Source organism: Melanotaenia boesemani, chromosome 20 (assembly GCF_017639745.1).
Source record: "Melanotaenia boesemani isolate fMelBoe1 chromosome 20, fMelBoe1.pri, whole genome shotgun sequence".
In the NCBI taxonomy this organism is placed as follows: domain Eukaryota; kingdom Metazoa; phylum Chordata; class Actinopteri; order Atheriniformes; family Melanotaeniidae; genus Melanotaenia; species Melanotaenia boesemani.
In genome coordinates this window covers 18518772-18538563 of record NC_055701.1, presented here as the reverse complement: position 1 = coordinate 18538563, position 19792 = coordinate 18518772, and the positions used below count along the sequence as shown (strand labels likewise).

The 19792-nt window shown below is 38.3% G+C and overlaps 1 protein-coding gene across 1 annotated transcript in view; it reads left to right on the top strand.

Annotated features, from left to right (window-relative positions):
- The window catches only part of LOC121631015 (nardilysin-like), a 28734-nt gene extending 9169 nt beyond the window's left edge, over positions 1 to 19565 (top strand). Inside the window, exons 6-32 of the mRNA XM_041971617.1 lie at positions 591 to 664; positions 806 to 901; positions 1092 to 1214; positions 5355 to 5412; positions 6009 to 6082; positions 6285 to 6354; positions 6504 to 6581; positions 7534 to 7654; positions 9585 to 9643; positions 9960 to 10014; positions 10139 to 10243; positions 10674 to 10797; positions 11546 to 11632; positions 14598 to 14717; positions 14825 to 14876; positions 15159 to 15309; positions 15449 to 15576; positions 15753 to 15915; positions 16117 to 16148; positions 16274 to 16412; positions 16494 to 16541; positions 16635 to 16687; positions 16875 to 16958; positions 17184 to 17274; positions 17486 to 17602; positions 18836 to 18925; positions 19015 to 19565. Of these exons, the coding sequence (XP_041827551.1) occupies positions 591 to 664; positions 806 to 901; positions 1092 to 1214; positions 5355 to 5412; positions 6009 to 6082; positions 6285 to 6354; positions 6504 to 6581; positions 7534 to 7654; positions 9585 to 9643; positions 9960 to 10014; positions 10139 to 10243; positions 10674 to 10797; positions 11546 to 11632; positions 14598 to 14717; positions 14825 to 14876; positions 15159 to 15309; positions 15449 to 15576; positions 15753 to 15915; positions 16117 to 16148; positions 16274 to 16412; positions 16494 to 16541; positions 16635 to 16687; positions 16875 to 16958; positions 17184 to 17274; positions 17486 to 17602; positions 18836 to 18925; positions 19015 to 19236 (2614 nt within the window). The 3' untranslated portion in view covers positions 19237 to 19565. The remainder of the gene's footprint in view (positions 1 to 590; positions 665 to 805; positions 902 to 1091; positions 1215 to 5354; positions 5413 to 6008; positions 6083 to 6284; positions 6355 to 6503; positions 6582 to 7533; positions 7655 to 9584; positions 9644 to 9959; positions 10015 to 10138; positions 10244 to 10673; positions 10798 to 11545; positions 11633 to 14597; positions 14718 to 14824; positions 14877 to 15158; positions 15310 to 15448; positions 15577 to 15752; positions 15916 to 16116; positions 16149 to 16273; positions 16413 to 16493; positions 16542 to 16634; positions 16688 to 16874; positions 16959 to 17183; positions 17275 to 17485; positions 17603 to 18835; positions 18926 to 19014) is intronic.
- Positions 19566 to 19792: the final 227 nt, after the last annotated feature.

Sequence of the window (19792 nt, the reverse complement as noted above, 5' to 3'; positions counted from 1 at the left end):
TGTCTCAGATGGGTGAACCTCTCCTAAATGCTCCTTTTAGACTCAGTCATGATACTGACCTGTTGCTTCTAAAACCTAAAAAACCAAATGCTCCTGCAGTTGTTTTGATTTTTGCCAAGTGCCAATTACTTTTCTAGCCTTTTGTTGCCCCCGCTCCAACATTTAGTTGTATTACTTCCATCAGCATCCACTGGAAATAAAATATGGGTTTATAAGATTTGCCTTCTGTTTTTATTTACTTTTTAGACAGTGCCCCAACTTTTATTTTTTTAAATTTGAGTTGTATCTATACCACTAGAAAAAATACAGCAAAGGTACATCATTCTTAATTTACTGGAGGAAAACCAAAAAAAAAAAAAAAAAAAAAAACCCAAAAAACATACCTGCTTCATCGAGACTGTTTGAAAGCAGCTGAGGTTTATTTGCAGACCTGCAAGTCTTATGGAGATTATGCTGAGGTATCATCTGCCCATCATTCTGTCATATTCAATGAAGTTTATCACATTAAAACCACAACACGGCCTGTGCCCCATCTGTCTGTCTTGATGTGACCTCTGACCACAGCCCTCGCTGTCATCTTTTCCTGGTAGGTGGGCGCAGTTCTTCATCTGCCCCCTGATGATCCGAGATGCCATCGACAGAGAAGTGGAGGCCGTTGATAGCGGTGTGTCTCACTCCCCCATTCTGAGAAGCTAAATATTAGCTGATAAATTTGAGGTTATGTGCAGCCTTCCTTTACATGATCAGTTGTTATTTTCTTTTTTCTGCTATCTTACATTTCCATGTCTCTCCTCCTGTCTGTCAGAGTACCAGCTAGCTAAGCCATCCGATTCCCACAGGAAGGAGATGCTGTTTGGCAGTCTGGCTAAACCTGGGCACCCTATGGGCAAATTTTGCTGGGGTGAGTGTTTAAAAACAACCGCTGGGACTTTCAATGCACACTGGGCCTCCCTTGAGGATGTTCAGCAATAACAAACAGGAGGGCTGGAAATGATGCCAAGACTCTTGCTTATATTCCAGCATTTTGAAAACAGTTTTTTTGTGTGTTCAAATAATATGCTGAATTCATTGTTCACTTGTCACAACACCAGGGAATGCAGAGACACTGAAGGAAGAGCCAAAGAAGAAGAAGATCAATGTCTATAAGCGGCTGCGTGCCTTCTGGAAGAAGTACTACTCTGCTCACTACATGACCCTGGCTGTCCAGTCAAAAGGTCAGGAAAATGTGACAAAAATGTAATGGAGCCTTGATTAATAATTTCATAGAACAATATTAACTTAATAGCCAAAAAGGCAATCTATTATAAATCAAAAATAGTTCATTAGCACAAATAAGAATCCACTTCATCCATTTTCAGCCAGCTGGAGATAATCATTCCTGAATCAAGTGAAATTACTGTGTTATTCTAAATAAAGTCAGATGTGAAATATAAAACACATTTTCAAGGTTTTGCAGAAAATGTCACACTGCTAATTAACTACTTCATGTGGGTAAAATAATGACAGGTGTTGACATTTACTGCAGAGAACTATCATCCTCATTAAACTGATGAGTTATTGGTCCTCTGTATAAATGTCCCCCTCTTGTTGCAGCTTGAAGCGCTTGGAAAAAATAAAAAGGTGTTTTTCATAAATATAAAGTGATAAACAAGTATCACTGTCATTCCTGTGACTGGGGAGGAATAAATGGAAAAAGGTAGAATTTCTGTCACATGATAAATAATTAAAATGTTAATGAAAACAGAAAATGGAATAGAATTATAAATGTTTTGTGTAACATGAGGTGGCACAAAATACACCAGAAACAAACATGGCATAATTTCTTACCTCACTCATCTATGACTGGTTGTTACCAGTGGTGAAACAGACCTGAGAAGGCTGTAATAAACCTTCATATTAATACTTAGGATTTCTTCATGCTATAAAGTAACCCTACTACAAACTTCATTGTAGGTTGAAGCAAATAAACACATTACTGTTAGAAGGGCCCTTTCCATATGTCATGTAGTTGTTTGCTGCGTTATTGACAAAATAAACACGATTTTTGTGACACAGAGAAACAAATTAACCTGATGACATCTCATTGTACTGTAGTTTGAAGCAAATAAACAACCTTTTCATTAGAAAGATAAAACTGGAATAATAGGCCATTTCACCAATTCATAAATTTGTTAATTTGTTCTTAAAGGTTCTATATTATGCAAAAAAAAAAAAAAAAACTCATTTTCTAAAGGTTTTTCTAACAGTCATATGTGTCCTCGTAGCCTGTGTATGAAGCCTGAAAATGAGAAAATTCTGATAAATTCCTATCTCCTTAAAAGGACATGCCAGCTGGCCCTAACTTGCAGGTAAATACCCAAAAATGCTCATAAAATCAGCTTTATTTACAAATGTTTAATTAATTGCTGTGAACTTCAACAACAAGCCTGCAGTCTGGTCCCATGAGCGCATCAGGATGTATCTCCTTGTGGTGTATAGCTAAAGGAGGAAGTGCTGCTCCATAGAATATCTCCCATCTCTCTTTACATAGCCTCTATGGTTTGTAAAGCATATTGCCTCCTGCTGTGTCCAAACACATCCAGCGTCCCTTTTAAGATGCTTGTAGTGTGTTTGATGGTGGAACGAGTGCATGCATCTGATTAAATAAAACCTCCCGGTGAGTCTGAAGGTTGGCCAGTGGTGCCATTAACCAGGGGGCCAGGGCATAACTCCTAATAAAATGAGTAGTAATAAAAAGCTGCTGCTTTAGAAATTTTTAATTACAAAAACATACAGTATGTACCGATGAGCCACGCATCACCAGCTGCGCCCTGTTGGAGATGCATGCCCACGGAGCTGTTCTGTAACTTAAAGGAGTCGTGTCTTCTGGAAAGCATGACGTAACAGTCAGTCGATGAGCCTGGGAGTCGCAAATGAGTTGGACATTTTATAGAATGACATTCTTGTGTTTGAGGGAATGGATCTGTCATATGTCGGATATGTTTTAATGTGCACGTGTGCAGTCTCTTAGTGTTAGGAAGACCAGCAGTACAAATTAATCCCCTCTTGACTGTGACTTGTATGAATGAATGAACTAAATTAATAAAACATATAATTTCCACCAAGATAAATTATAATGTTAGGATTAGATTTGCAAGATTTTGACATTTATTCTAAAATAAAAATGCTCTGTAAATAAAAGTAGTTTTTAAAAATCTGACAAAATCACTCCTACAATTTTATTATTGTATTTTAACAGATAGAACAACAGGAGACAACACAAACACTTTGTTCGAACATCTCAGCACTATAATGTTTGTAAGCGTAATCCTGAGTTTTCATTCTGGGCAGAAAATGATTTATTAATCCCCCAATCTTTGTAAAAAGTTTGTAGATGTTGGGGAACAAGGTCCAATGATCATTTCTTGTTACTGAAGATCGAATATGAAAAGCATGTAAGAAAAAAAAAAAAAAAAAAAAACTTGCAACAAAACAGCAGTTCTGAAATTAGACATTAGTTGTTTTTTGTTTTTCTTTTAAGCAGTGTTTTTGCATGGCCTGTGATTAAAAAGAAAAAAGAAAGAAACATTGGTTTATTCTGTAGTTATGTGTTTAGTGTTCAGTCATAATAAGCTAGATATGTCTGAGTATGTACCTCAGTAGAAAGTGATATCCTACTGATAGTTAACAGCTCACTGGCATCAGACATTTTTCCCAAGTCACTAAAGATAGCTGCTATCAAGCCACTCCTAAAGAAAAGGACTCTAGACGCCTCTATAATGAACAATTATAGACCTGTCTCTAACCTCTCTTTTATTTCCAAGATTATTGAAAAAGTTGTATTTCACCAGCTTAATGACTTTTTAAATGAAAGTGGAAATCATGATAAATTTCAGTCCGGCTTCCGACCTCATCACAGCACTGAAACAGCTCTGGTCAAAGTGTTAAATGACATTAGGTTGAATACTGATTCTGGTCAAGTATCAGTCCTGGTTCTGTTGGATCTCAGTGCTGCGTTTGATACTGTAGATCACAGAATCCTGTTGCACAGGCTGGAAAACTGGGTTGAACTTTCTGGGGCAGTTCTTAACTGGTTCAGGTCCTATTTAGAAGGCCGGAGTTATTTTGTTACGATCGGCAGCTATGAATCCGAGCGAGTGGCCATGACTTGTGGAGTCCCCCAGGGGTCAGTCCTTGGACCTCTTCTGTTCAACTTGTATATGCTCCCTTTGGGTAAAATATTACAGAACTATAGCATTAATTATCAAAGTTATGCAGATGATACACAACTTTATGTGTCTCTGTCACCAGATGACTGCAGTCCAATAGACTTATTGTGTCAGTGTCTGGAGCAAATAAACACCTGGATGAGGGAGAATTTCCTACAATTAAATGAAGACAAAACTGAGATTATTCTGTTTGGTAGCAAAGAGAAGAGGGAGACTCGGGCTCTTAAAATCACCAACCAAGTTCGTAACCTGGGAGTGTTGATAGACTCAGATCTGACTTTCAGCAGCCACATCAAAGCTGTCACTAAGACAGCTTTTTACCAGCTCAGAAACATCAACAGAATTAAAAGTTTATTCTCCCAGAAAGACCAGGAGAAACTCATCCATGCATTCATCTCCAGTAGGCTGGATTACTGTAATGGTCTTTTAACAGGACTTCCTAAAAAGAGCATTAAACATCTGCAGCTCATCCAGAACGCTCCTGCTAGAGTTTTAACCAGGACTAAGAGATCTGAACACATCACACCAGTTTTGAAATCTTTACACTGGCTTCCAGTCAGTCACAGAATAGATTTTAAAACCCTTCTGATTGTTTACAAATCCCAGAATGCTTTAGGCCCAGAATACATCTGTGATATGTTCAGAGAATATAAACCTAGCAGAGCTCTTAGATCCAAAGACTCTGGTCAACTAGTTCAGACCAGAGTCCAGACTAAACATGGAGAAGCAGCATTTAGCTGTTATGCTGCAAACAAATGGAACAAACTGCCAGTGGAGATTAAACTTTCCCCAAATGTAGACATTTTGAAATTCAGGTTAAAAACATTTCTTTTCTCATGCGCCTATGCATGAAATCTGCACGGAAACTTTTTTAACTTATCTTGCTTTTAATCATTTTAATGTAATTTATTATTTTATTGTGATTATGTGTTGATGCCTTTTGCTATTCTAAATATCTGTAATGTCTTTGTTTTATGTAAAGCACTTTGAATTGTCCTGTACATGAAATGTGCTATACAAATAAGCTGCCTTGCCTTGCCTTACATGTTGTGAATTCCCTCCTAAATCCAGAATTATTACTCTTAGCCATAAATTATCAAAAACCACTCACACCCAAATTTTTCCTCCGCTGTGTGTGCCCCACAGAGAAGCTGGACACTCTAGAGGAGTGGGTGAGAGAGATCTTCGGCAAGGTGCCTAACAAGTGAGTATCACATTAAGAGGCTCTCAGTCACTTTGAAGAGGTGCTGCTGTTATATAGATTGAGTCTTGGTGTCCTTTGCTCAGATGTGAATGTCAAGCCTTCCTACATCTTTCTCTGCTCTGGACAACTCAATGCACCTTTTTCCATCAAAGCAACACCTGCAAGAGATCAATTCATATTAGTTAGATGAGTATTTTATGAAAGAGCTCCACTTCGCTTTGCTTTGATTTATTTTTTAAGGAAATAAGCATCCATGACTTGGTGGCATGAAAGCTGTACAACCTTCAGTTGTTTAAGCCGTTCATTCCATTTAAAGGATTACATGTGCCTGTATTGGGCCAACAAGATTTCTTACATCTCTGCTCCTAAAATCCTTTCAAGTCTTTTTAACTCCTTTAGCTGAACTGAATTAATTTTCATTGAGCTTAAAGACATGAAAACATTTTATCTCTGACAAAAACATTACGTTCTCTGATATAGTGCTTTTAAAGAAATATTGTGTCTTTTTTTTTATTTAGATAATGTTTGACTTGTGGTGGATTATTGACCTAGTACAACTACTGTTAGCGCTTATAATAGTGTTTTTGTGTCCACAGTGGTCTGCCCAAGCCAGATTTCTCTGATATGCTGAATCCCTTTGACACGCCAGCCTTCTGCAAGCTCTACAGAGGTGCTACAGCCTATGAATAAGTCTGATGAGTTTTGAGCCTGTTCAAAAAGAAGATAAACTTTTTTTATCTTCTGGGATATCTGAGATGGAAAATGTATTCCTTTTGCTGTAGCTGCTAAAAACGTGTGAATATTTTGGAAACTGATGTGACATTTCCTTCACAGTCCTTTAGTCTGATGCTTCTCTGATTTTGTGTGTGTAGTTGTTCCTGTTAGGAAAGTTCATGCTTTGAATATCACCTGGGCTCTTCCCCCTCAGGAGAAATATTACAGGTGAGCCAAACATATTAGATGTACATGTTTGTACATCTATTGCAGCTATATAACCCTGCCATCTTCACGTTTAGACCAGCTCAAAGTTGTCCTGGTTATCAGATTTCATCATCGATTTTTGTTCTTTTTTTCTTCCATCTTCTTTTCAGAGTGAAGCCTCTCCATTACATCTCATGGCTGATTGGCCATGAAGGCACAGGAAGCATCCTGTCAGTGCTGAGGAAGAAGTGAGTGTTATTGCTTCTGTCTGTTTGTTTTTCTGATTTGAGGGTCCTCTAAATCCCAATTAAAAGCGCTTCAATTTGCTGCGTATATATGAGCGTTTTCAAGCTCACAGTAAGCTCTTGGTGTTTGAGCCCCCATCTCCAAACTATATACTTTGCCATCCCACTTGACAATATGATTCATGCATTCTCATCTCTTGATGTGGCTGTAGAAGAGCAGGCCTCTTGTCATTAAGTGGGAAAGTGATTTGCAAAACCTTGTGTAGTCCCACAATACCAAGAGCCCACCCAATAGTCCCTTTGCCATCAGCACCACTTGGATAAAATATTCCTGTCCATTTTGTGTGCTGTTTCCACATGCTGATAAATGATGAGGGTGAAGTTTGAGTGTACTCCGTTTCAATTTGCAGTTGGAAAAAAAAAAAAAAACAATGAAGAAATGACAGAGGCCGTTTGTATTGAATTTAGATGATATCGAGGCCCAAGAGTCTGGTTTGAAATTGGGCTGTTGTTACCTCTGAAATACACACCACTGACTCTAATGGCTATATCAGTCCTCTTGCAGTTTTTTAATATCTATTTAAGTCTTCCTGTGTGTTTTTTTTTTTTAAGTTATTTTCAATCTGCGTGAAGCCTTTTATTGATGATCATTTCTATATGTGTGCTCATCATCTCTTTCTTTTAATGATGACCCAACTTGTTTTGTGCTTTAAAATTAATTAAAGCCTCCCTACACAAAGACTAAAGAGCAATGACATTTTCTAAAAGAGCTTTGCAAACTATCCTCCCTGCTCCAACAAGACCACTGAGCTTTGGAGTTACTTGCATCCAGGAAACTTGAAGTGACATTTCTATGACTTAATGCTCTGCACATATTTCAACACTTAATCTGCTTACCAGCTCTATTTAAGTCTTCAAGTGAATGAATGCCTGATGTGTTTGTCTGTATCTGTAGATGTTGGGCTCTGGATTTATTTGGAGGAAACAGTGAGACTGGCTTTGACCAAAACACCACTTACTCCATCTTCTCCATCTCCATCACTCTGACTGATGAGGGGTTCCTGAACTTCTACCAGGTAAATAAAACTCTCCCAACTTTTCTTTTCTGTCTTCCTGGATAAAAACAAAAAGAAAACAGAAAAAAAGAAACACTCAGCCCTGATTACTTGAAACATTTATCTTTTGCTAATCATTTATTATTTGTTGTCAGATCGAAAGGGATCAGTGCTTTTCTTCATTTTGTTTGTATGATGCAGACGTCGGAATGCTTCTATACGCTTCAGTGATAGGAACTAATAACAGAGACAGCAGAAACTGGGAGCATGACCCAGCTGTCCTGTTTGTCTTGTTTTCACTAATGGAAAAGGTAATTTCAAGGAAGCTACCTGCATTATCAGTTTCCATGACAACTCTTGCGTTAACCTCAGTCGCAGTGGCTGATCATTCAATAGAATGACTGTTTGCTCGTCATATTTCAGGCTGCAAAGCCTTTATGAAGAAGTTAATAAATAAATAGTCACAGGAGACTTATTATGATATATAATGTAGTCGAGTGTAAAACAAGTTAGTGGCCTAGTTTTAGTCATTTGTTTGCTGGAGGTGCAATGCACAACATGGAATTACAAGGATGTGGCTGTGTTAAAAGCCAGTAGGCATTGTCCCTTATAATACCCATGTTGCTATCCTTCTGAGTTAATCTTCTTTTTTTTTTCCTCAAGATGTTTTTAAATAATTGGACTAGAGCCAGGGGATGGGTGCTCTAAAAACTGTCAGTCTAATCATCAAAATGTCAGTGTGCTCCAAGATAATGCTGTAGGCTACTAAATAACTCACAGCAGTTCAGAAAGATGCTCCCTATCAGAAGCAAGGCTTGGAGACTATATATACAGTGGTGTGAAAAATGTTTGCCCCTTTCTTGATTTCTTTTCTTGTTCTTTGATTTTCTTTTCAAATTTAAATATTAATCAAAGACAACACTAAATGCAGTTTTTAAATGAAGGTTTTTATTATTAAGGGAGAAAAAAAAAATCAATGCCTACATCACCCTGTGTGGAAAAAGTGATTGCCCCTTAAACCTAATAACTGGTTGGACCACCCTTAGCAGCAAAACAACTGCAACCAAGCATTTGTGATCATTTGCAATAAGTCTTTTACAGCGCTATGGAGGAATTTTGGCCCACTCATCTTTGCAGAATTGTTGTAATTTAGCCACACTGAAGGGTTTTCGAGCATGAACTGCTATTTTTAGGTCATGTCACAGCATCTTAATAGGTTTCAGGTCAGGTTACATTTCATATATGTTTGAACATTTTCTCGTATGTAGCTTGTCTGAAGTCGGGGGGGGGAAAAAAACGAAAGGCTCATCTTATTCAAACAACCACTTTAGTGCTGTCTTACATGCATCTAATGGACCTATCCAAACCCTACGGTGCTCTGACTTTGTGGAGACTTCCCAGACCGTTACTGAAGGTTCTCCATTCCAGTGGCCATTCAGTCATAATTTCTTATCTTTTTTTTAAGTTTAAGTTGCTGTTATATAACCATTTCCCTGCTGGGAATATGATCTTTCTTGTCATCAACATTCTCGCTTTTTTGCAACAAGGTTAAGACCAGTGACCTTTCTGTGTTCTCAGCTGGTTGCTTAGCAACTGGTCCTGCCAAGAAATAGCATGGTGCATAACCTTGTTGTAATAAAGATATATAATGTGTTAATTAGTTAAATTGGAGTGTTTGCAGTCCTAAAACAAGCTAAGCTATAATCTGCTGCTTGCAGTCCTTTTTATTTTTAGCATGCTGACATGAGCGCAGAATCCGCCCAATCTAAACACATTTCTGTCTATGCATCCCAATAAAATGGCTGAGTTGTTAAGCTGAATATCTATGAGACATGGAAAAACTTAATCCAAATACAGAAAATATACTTATTATAATAAGCTTTTTAAAAAATTTTTTTTTTTTTTTTTTTTTTTTTGTTTTTTTTTTTTTGTTTTATCTGCTTTTGAACAGGTGACTCATCTGGTGTTCCAGTATCTGAAGGTGTTGCAGACACTTGGACCACAGCAAAGGCATTGTCCCAAACACACACTCACAGAATTCTAAATAACACTCAGAGGCAGATTAAGAGACACATTTTCAGCCAAATAAAATGTTGTTTTTTATTTGTCTGGCACATTGTGGGGCAGGACACGGTAAATTCAACATTTTATAGGATACTGACATTTAATGTGTCTGGTTGGCCCATTGTTCCTCTGTATATTTATTGTTTTGTTATTTTTCCTGTTGTTACCTTCCATGATCAGCGTCAATGCTGGTATGACGTCTGAGATTCTGTCAGGGATAAATAAAAGCTCTAACTTTGCCTCTCTACCTGTTTGCATGCAGAATATATGAAGAGGTGCAGAGAATCGAGGCGAATGAATTTCACTATCAGGAGCAGGTATGAGTGCAAACACCCAGAAGCTGCTGTCTGTGATATGTTTTGAACAAATAGCCAAGAAATTTTGAGTTACAATCAGTAATGGTGTATGGGTGTAACGTATATTTTTCTTTGTCTTTACCAGATTGACCCCATAGAGTATGTTGAGGACATTTGTGAAAACATGCAACTGTTCCCTAAGGAGGACTTCCTGACAGGAGATCAGCTTATGTTTGAGTACAATCCAGAAGTAAGTAGTTCAGTAGTTATGGGTGTCAACCACCCTCAGGGTATTCTGAATGCTGCATTTCCTTTTTTTTATTATTTTTTTTTTTTTTTTAGAAAAAGGTGTTAATGAAACGAGACACTCAGATGTGAAAAATATGCATTCTTTGCTATATTTTTATAGCTAACACCTTTTTCTGGAAGAAATCTTTTGCTCAAGTTTCAGGACTTATAGTGGGTGTTGGTTTGCATGAAAAGCTACAGACTAAATCTGGCTTTGCATATTTTCTGTGATGACAATAACCTCTGCTTAGTTTTCTGCATCTTATTGTGATTGGCAGCTTGAATTCTTCTCACATAAACAAGTAATTTAGAAAACTTGAGGAAAAACTGCTGCTGTCTGCAAAGCTGACTTGTTTTTGTGTGCTTCTCTTTGTTTGTGTGTGTGTTTGTAGGTGATCAGTGCAGCTCTGTCCCTCCTCACCCCAGAGAAAGCTAACTTGATGCTGCTGTCACCAGAACACGAGGGCCAGTGTCCCCTCAGGGAGAAGTGGTTTGGCACACAATACAGTGTTGAGGGTGTGTGTCTATGTTTAATTTAATTCAGCTTTCTTTGGATAGCGCCAATTTCCACCAAGATCATCTCAGGACACTTTACATACAGTCAGTTTGAGCCAATCTATTGTCATCCAATCAGTTTTCATACAAGCCAGTTCATAAGAAATTTTAGCCGAGTCATTCGTTTATCTGCATCATTTTGTGACAAGATGTCCCTAATTTTAACAATATTACCTACGTGGAAGAAGGCGGTTCTAGAAACCTGTTTAAAGGACAAATCCTGGTCAAAAATAATTTCAAGGTTTCTCACTGTAGTACTAGAAGCCAAATTAATAACATCCAGTCATTTTCAGCTCCAAAGACAACATCAGTCTTCTCTCATTTTAGAAGGAGAAAATTCAGTCATCCAGGCTTTCGTATCTTCAAGACGTCTTTGTGATTTAACAAACTGATGGGTGTCATCAGTCTTCATGGATAAATAAATCTGAGTATCAGCTGCATATCAGTACCATGCTGTCTAATCGTTAAACCTAATGGAAGCGTGTATAACGTGAAAAGTATTGATCCAAGTACAGAACCCTAAGGAACTTAATGACTGTTAGTCTGCTGGTCCCTTCCCAGATTTTTTTTTTTTTTTTTTTGTGGTGATAGTAATGATATTTAAATGAAGAGAAAGTACAAAGAAGTGACTAATTTTTAAGTGACTGAACAGCTTAATTTAGATAATGAATGCAAATAGTTCTTGTCTGATAAGTGTGAAAATTCACAGACATCCAGCAGGAGTGGATGGAGCGGTGGACAGGAAACCTGGAGCCGTGCAGCGACCTTCACCTTCCTGCAGAGAACAAGTTCATCGGTAGGTGCATTAACCTCTTAAGCCCGACGGACCCACCGGTGGGTCTAACAGGTGTAAACACAAGTTCATGTGTGTAAAAAAGTTACTTTAGTGATGTAAAGATATTTTATTTATAATGTGTCTCAAAGAAGAATACCTAATGCCACTAAATCAACTCCCCAAGTGCATTTAGTCAACAAAGTATTTGTTTAATAACAACTTTAAAATACATATGCCACAAACAACAGTGCCACCATAACGAGTAACACCCGAAACAAAATGCAACACAACGCGTGATCTGTTCACTCCACCCCAACATATTGGGTATGAAATGAAACTAGTAAAGCTGCACTTTCATATGATACCAAGCATAAAAAGATATTCGCCAAGCACCTCACGTCAGTCTCAAAACAATCCTCGTAAACAAAGGAGCATCATTGCCATTTTGCTGCAGTTACGCACATGGGCGCACCGGAAAGAGCGAATATCGAACAACGTTTATTCCTTTGCTTCATTTTGCCTTTCTATCCATTCAGAACAAAGGATAAAAGCCATAAACATGTCCAAGAAATTACAAAAAACCCAATACACCGTGTTAAAGCTCTGGAGGAAATACAGACACAGCACAATTTGGCACAGTTTGGGTATCCAAGTGGCCAAATGGAAAGGCCGCCTGGTACTATCCACACTAAAACCTGCATAAAAGCTATGGGCTTTGTTCTATTCTCATGGAACTTTGTACAGTTGTAGTCAAGGAGTTGCTGAATGCATGCAGTGATATCTTTATGATTTCTATCATGACGTGTTTATCTGTGTAAAATAAAAAACAATTAGGCGAGGATCATTTTTTTATTTTTACCTATGGTTTATCACAATTTGCACAGGCATATTAACATTCACAGTGTTTCTGACACTGGATTTATATTCCATAGGGTCTTACCTATCCAGTGAGACCAAGGTTATGTATATTGACCTGAAAATTACAGAGTTATTGTTGATTTAATTTGGGTAGGTCTGTTCAGCCGAACTACACCTCCAAAAACCCTAGGGTTTAAGGGGTTAACTTATTTGCTCACAACAGCTGTAAACGTAGCTTGTTGTGCGACAGAACTGTTTCAGGTATCTGAAAAACAAAGAAGGATCATAATGAATAAGACTGTACAGCACTCTTTGCTTTTGTGCTTTATTAATTTGTCATGCAAATACAGCCATCACTCTCTAAGGAAGGTCAGGTTGGTTCAGTCTTTAGTGTTAGTCACCAAAGCTGATTTGTGAACTCTTGACAGAAAAAACAAGTGATTTTAAACCCATTAAGAAAACCAACTGTGTATTTTTTCTAAAGTTGCTTCTGTAGTAAGTAAAGCCATAATTATATTTTCCAACAAATTTTCTAATTATCCCTTAATTTGAGTCCAATGGAGAGCTGCTGTGCATTAAGTGTTTTTTAATTTTCTGAGTTTTAACAGCTCAGCCAGCAGCAGCATGGCGACAGAAGTAGGAAAGACTCTTTGTTTACATGGATGACTTTAATTCACATTAATATTTCAACCAGAATAAAAAAAAGCATCATGCAAACATCTTGTTCAGATCAGACTGGCTCAATCAGAGTGATTTCTGTCTGTCTATCTGATAGATAGGGGTGATGTTAATCTTTTGATTGTATGATCAACAGGAAAATGTTTCAATGTCTCTGGATTAAATAAATCCCATTTTTTCTACCTGTCCTCTAGCCATGTGGGGGAAAGTGACATGAGTTTCTGAGAGGAAGAAACATGTAGACTTGAAAAGAATTAAGGACTGATGACAATGCTTCATTCTTGATTAATAAATTCAGTTTGGACTGCTTATGAATGGGGAACTTTGTGAGCTAAACAAGGTCCACTTTCACTCTTCCCTTTCATCAACAGCAGAAGAAGTGTGATATGTGCTGTTGAGACTGTTGCTCCAGAAAGAGGAGCAGTATAATGACAAAAATGGGCTCAATTGTGCTCAAATTCTCCTGTTGAATGAATATAATTTTATCAGTTAAAATTGGGGGAAAGTTTATTTTTTTCTTTTGCTATATTTCCATCTGATTAGTGGGCAGACCCACTATTAATATGTTGAGTTTCATTCTGATTAGATGGTTTTTTTGGGTTTTTTTTTGCAACATGCAACAGTCAGCTTATTGGATCTTTGGCATCCATGTAAATATTTATATCTATCTTTTATAAGAATGCCTTCAGTTTAAAATAATATTTTTCCATGTTAGCTTTTGACTTTCTTGCCCAGATAATAAATAAGTCAGGGGGAGGTTATTTAAGATGTAAGGAACTGAAGACACATTTCTATCTTTTCAAGTTAAGATAGTAGCATTGTTGGGAACTGCATATAATGTATTTTTTTAAATTAAAAATCAAGAATGAGCAGACTTGGACTAAGCTGTTTTCAGGGACTGAAGCAGCATTGGTTGCAGCGCTTTCATCAGATTTTGTCAAGCCACCTACGGGGCTGCAAAGAAGTTCAACTTTTTCAATGCTGTAACCACAGTTTAGCAGGTAAAATGAGCACATTTCCTCTTCAAAGATAAACAGAAAAAAGCTGCTGGTGATGGTTTTCACACAACATCCAACAACAGAACCAACCCCTTTAATATGCCAGATGCTGTTAAAATACAAACTTATGCTGACTAATGCAAAAAATATATATATACAACACAGATCCAGCTCGTTTTACAGATTAAATCCACGGAGCAGAGTTTATATTATGAATTAAACAAGTTTAGCTCAGTTTTGCTTTTTAACCATGAAATTTTTTCGTAACTTTTTGACCCCAAACTTTCTGGATAAGTTCCTGAAAGGCATCATCTTTTTTCCGTGTTACATGTTTATGCCCAAACTGGCTCCACTGACTTGCTGAAACTCACCCATTATTTATGACATTGTACAGATGATGAGGTATTGCTGATGTGCTTTTTTTTTTCTTCTTTTTTCTTTTTCTTTTTCAGCCACCGAATTCACCCTGAAGCCATCTGACTGCCCAGACACAAACTTCCCAGTGCGAATAGCCGACAGCGACAAGGGCTGCCTGTGGTACAAGAAGGACAACAAATTCAAAATCCCAAAAGGTGTGTGAGTGTGTATACTTGTTTTGTTTAGTCTGTTAAGCATAAAAGATGCTTCCATTAAGACATTTGATAGCAGTAGTGAAGATCTGGCCTCTCTTCTGCTGCAGCCTACATCAGATTCCACTTGATCTCTCCAGTAATCCAACAATCTGCTAAGAAGTAAGTTAAGGCTCATATATGATTCTGTGAAAGGAGTGTCTGTTTTTGTTTTCTGTTTTGACCTTTGTAAACATCTGCCATTCCTCACTTTTTATTTCTTCTCTCCCTCCCCCTTGCCTCCAATTATATGCATCTCTTTCTCATTTCATTGCTTCCTCTCTTCTGCCTCAATCTGTCTTGTTTCTCCTCTTTGCCCCTTCTCACCCTCTCCCTTCCTTTACTTCATCTTACATTAATCTTTCCTTTCTATTTTCCACCTTTCTCCCTCCCGTTGGCCTCCAGTGTGGTTTTGTTTGACCTGCTGGTCAACATCCTGAGCCACAATCTGGCAGAGCCCGCCTATGAGGCCGAAGTGGCGCAGCTGGAGTATAAACTGGTGGCCGGCGAGCACGGCCTGATCATCAAAGTGAAAGGATTCAACCACAAGCTGCCTGTGAGTAAATACATCCATCCTAACTGTGCAGATATTAGAGCATGCATAGATATGTGTGTAATAAATCCACAAGCATAAAAAAACACACTGAAATAATGTAGAATCTTGTCTCACTCGTTGACCACGTTTCTCTCTGCAGTTGCTGTTCCACCTGATTATTGACCACCTGGCTGATTTTTCTGTCTCCCCTGATGTCTTCAGCATGTTCACAGAGCAGTTAAAAAAAACCTACTTCAACATCCTCATTAAACCTGAGAAACTCGGCAAGTACGTTGCATACCTGTTTTGTTTTTTTTCCTCCGCTGACTTTTTCCATCTCATGACTCATAACCAAGTCTGTATTGCCTTCTAGTGGCGAATTGTGTGACATCCCTGAACAGAAAAGCCTCCTACACATGCCATCCCTTGTTATCTTCACTAATGCTCACATCCTTTTCTCTCAGGGATGTGCGTCTGTTGATCTTGGAGCACTCTCGCTGGTCCATGGTGGAGAAGTATGAGGCTCTGACAGCCGGGCCGACCATCGAAGAGCTGATAGAGTTCAGTCGGAGCTGGGGGGCTGAGCTATATGCAGAGGGACTGGTGCAGGGGAACCTCAGCAGTGCTGTGAGTGCAGAGCAGTCGGGACACACACAAGTCGACTTACTGACAATAATATTGGCTGATTGGAACAAATCTGCAGATGTTTATGTCTGCCCTTCAGTTAATGCTGAGTGTATTTGTCACTACCCCCACGCTTTGCTGATTTCCCCTCTTTAGTTTCCTATCTCTGCCTATTCATTGCCCTTTATTGTATTTTGTTCACAGGAGTCTGTGCAGTTCCTGCAGTATGTCACAGAGTAAGTTGACTAATACAAATTCTAATGAGAATACCAATGCTTAACAATTAGATTTGTTTAGAGCCACACAGCAGTGGACCATCCATGATTCCCCCTTCCCCCTACTTTAATTGTGTCTTTTTCAGTAAGTTGCAGTTCTCCAAGCTGCGAGCTGAGGTGCCGGTAAAGTTCAGAGTGGTGGAGCTCCCTCCGAAGCACCACATCTGTAAAGTCAAATCACTTAATAAAGGCGACGCTAACTCTGAGGTCACTGTTTACTACCAGGTAAACACATACACTCGTATACTAGATCAGAAGTAGTATAGTAGATCATTCACTCATTTTTCTTGCCCTCCTCTGTTTTAGTCGGGGCTCAAAGCTTTAAGAGAACACACATTGATGGAACTGTTAATTGTGAGTTTTTTTTGATTCCTCTTACATTTGTCCGTTTATCTTGTCAGCCCACCTTGTCATCCTTCCACGTTTGATTGTGTTATTGTTTTACAGATGCACATGGAGGAGCCCTGCTTTAATTTCCTCAGGACGAAAGAGACTCTGGGGTGAGTCTCTCTAGTTTGTGATACTGCAGGACATGGGTGGAAATGAACTTTTCTATTTCTTCCGATGCTCCAGTAATCCTGGAACAATGCTTTTCTGAAGCTATAAATGTATAATTTGATTGTAGAAATGTCCCATAATTTTTTTTTGCCTGCTCTTTCTCTGATCCTGACTGCCGTCTTTCTACAGATACCATGTCTACCCCACCTGCAGGAACACCTCAGGCATTCTGGGGTTTTCTGTCACTGTGGAAACGCAGGCCACCAAGTTTAAGTGAGTCTGCAAAGTAGTCATAACCTTTAATTTGCCCACAGCAAGATACGATTTATCTTAACCGCAGTTCCCAAAACTAACGTATGATATATCTAACTGTTCATCCATTCCCAAGCTACAATTTATAAATGTAGCCCTGGAAGCTGAAGGGAGAGCAACTGATAAATGACTTAAAGAATCCAATTCAACCCACAGCTGTAATATATCTCTTTCCTCTCATCTCAGTACTGAGTTGGTGGAGTTAAAGATTGAGGAGTTCTTGGTTTCATTTGGGGAGAAGCTCAATGCTCTGACTGAGGAGGCCTTCAGTACACAGGTCTGTGTGTGGATCCTTTAGTGTATTTGTGAGGCTCCAACTTTCAGTAAGAAGTTTTTAGAAATGTCAAAAGTTACTTGGTGCATAAAGAAAAAAAATCCTAATAATTTAAGATTCAGTTGCATATTTAATTCTGCTTTTTTTTATAAATACCTTTCAATAAATGGTGTTTAGGAGCTGTGTGAATTTTATGTGTGTGTGTTTTATGCAGGTGACCGCTTTGGTGAAGATGAAGGAGTGTGAGGACACACACCTTGGTGAGGAGGTGAATAGGAACTGGGCAGAGGTGGTTACGCAGGAGTACGTGTTCGACAGGCTCAACAGAGAGGTGAGGAGAACACACGCAGTGTGTGTTCACATTTTGTCTTTCGCCATCGCTTTCCTGTCTTCTGCTGTTTGGGTTGTGTAGTTGTACTTAATACAAATATAAAGAATTAAATAAAAAAAATTAAATCAATATAATTCAAGTGACACTTTGGTTTAGTTTTAGTTAAATTTGTTAGGATTGTCGGGCTAAATAATTAGCTATTTATATACCTATTTGTATGTACAATTGAGCAGACAAGATGAAAATGCTCTGGACTAATGCAAATAATTATTAATTAGAGTTTCTTTCCCCATTGGATCATAACTGAATTCCAATTAATTGAATTGAATATTTTTGCTGTGAATTTAGTTTAATTGAAATTGAATCTAAGAAAGGAAAAGAGAAAACCTGAATTAATGAAGTAACACGTAACTCTGCATTTGGCTTAGAAAGACTATGAATTATTTAGTGATGGTTAAACCTCCAACTAATTTCACCAGCTTGGACCATCTTGGCCCCCTTTTTTTTTTTTTTTTTTAAATCAACCTAGTTTTGTTGCTTTTACTGGTTTAATTCAGAATTTTTTAGACTTTGGTGCCATCTAGTGAACTAGCCTAGAATTCCACCACTTTATTGTAATCACATCTGCATCAATAACTCAGGGCGTCATGCACACTTTCATCTGTCCAACCCATCAAATATGACACCACCACTAATATTACCACGGGTCACTCTTCGCTCAGCTGGGGATTAAGGGCTCAACTTTATTTTTGGTCAATTTGGGAAAAAAAGAAGATTTCAATTCTGTCTCATGTTGATGTAAAATGGCCATAAGTTAAGGCCAGTAAGACTACTAGAGAAAGATTTCACTTTACTGTGTGGTTTAGGGTTTGCTAATGTGTCTGTTAATCAGTTTATTGCTCTCCTGACTCTTCTTTAGTAATTAAAATTCCAGCTCTGTTAGTCTTAGATGACTTTGAAAATCATTTTGACCACAGCACATCTGGCAATATTTGTATTTCCTGCACTTCAGATAAAAACAAAACAAAAAAAAGGAACAATAACCACATATCCAGAAAAGGTTAGCTCTTCTAGATCTGGTTCTGCAGATTGGCCCAACTACAGCAGCAGGTCATAGAGAATGGAGAACATTACTAAATGAACTATTCACAACTAGCTACATATATTGTTACTGTTAGATTTTTAGTAAAAAAATAAAAACCTGTGTGTTTGTGTTTTCTTGTCTTTGATCAGATTGAGGCTCTGAAGCAGATGACCAGGGAGGAGCTTGTTTCCTGGTTTCAAGGACATCGTGAACAAAGCAGCCGCAAACTCAGTGTGCATGTAAGCAGTATCATCATGTTTATGTTTGTCTGGTTAGGGCTTTTATTGTTTTCAAACGCACTTATATGAAGTCCTTCTGTCTCCTTAAGGTGGTGGGATTTGGTGCTGAAGAGAATGATGACGAGGCTGGTGGTAAAAAACAAGGAGAAGAGGACAAAGAGGAGGTTTTAAGTGGCTCTACCTATGGCGAGGTTTCGAAGCTTACCTTCCTTCCTGCATCACCCAAGATGACAGGTGCCATAGCCATCATGGACATTCCTACTTTCACCAAAGACCTGCCCCTCTTCCCCTACCACAAGATACTCACATAGACTTGTTTGCATACTGTGAAGACAGACAGATGGCCAAGCTCTGCCTCTTACTGAGCCACGCTCAGGGACTCTGCTTCATTAGAGGTGCAGGCATTTAACATGAGCATCAACTCCTGCTGGTTTTACCCAAAACAATGTCCATTAGCAAGAAGACTTGAGAGTGATCATGAACTTTTATTTTAACTAAATAATAACTCTTAAGTGTCTGTTACTTTCTTTATCCTAAACTGAGTAAAAATCTATGAACCAAACTGTATTACTTGGTTCTCTGTTGGAGGTTCGTGTTGGAGCCCAGAAGGAATTAAATTCCTAAAAAGACAAAAAAAGAAGTCAAATGTGAAAGCCGCATTTGCTCAGTCCTTTGAACTCCAGATGTGTGCATTTGAGTGATTGCATGCTGGTTTTCAAGCTCTGGTGTTCATTGCTGTTAACATGCTGTGGTATGAAGCTGTGCACAGAAATAAATTATTGAGTGACTAAAGGAATTAAGCCGTTTAAGACAAATTCATTCTAAAGTTTGATCAAATCAGTGGAATGCTATGGTTCATTTTCCACT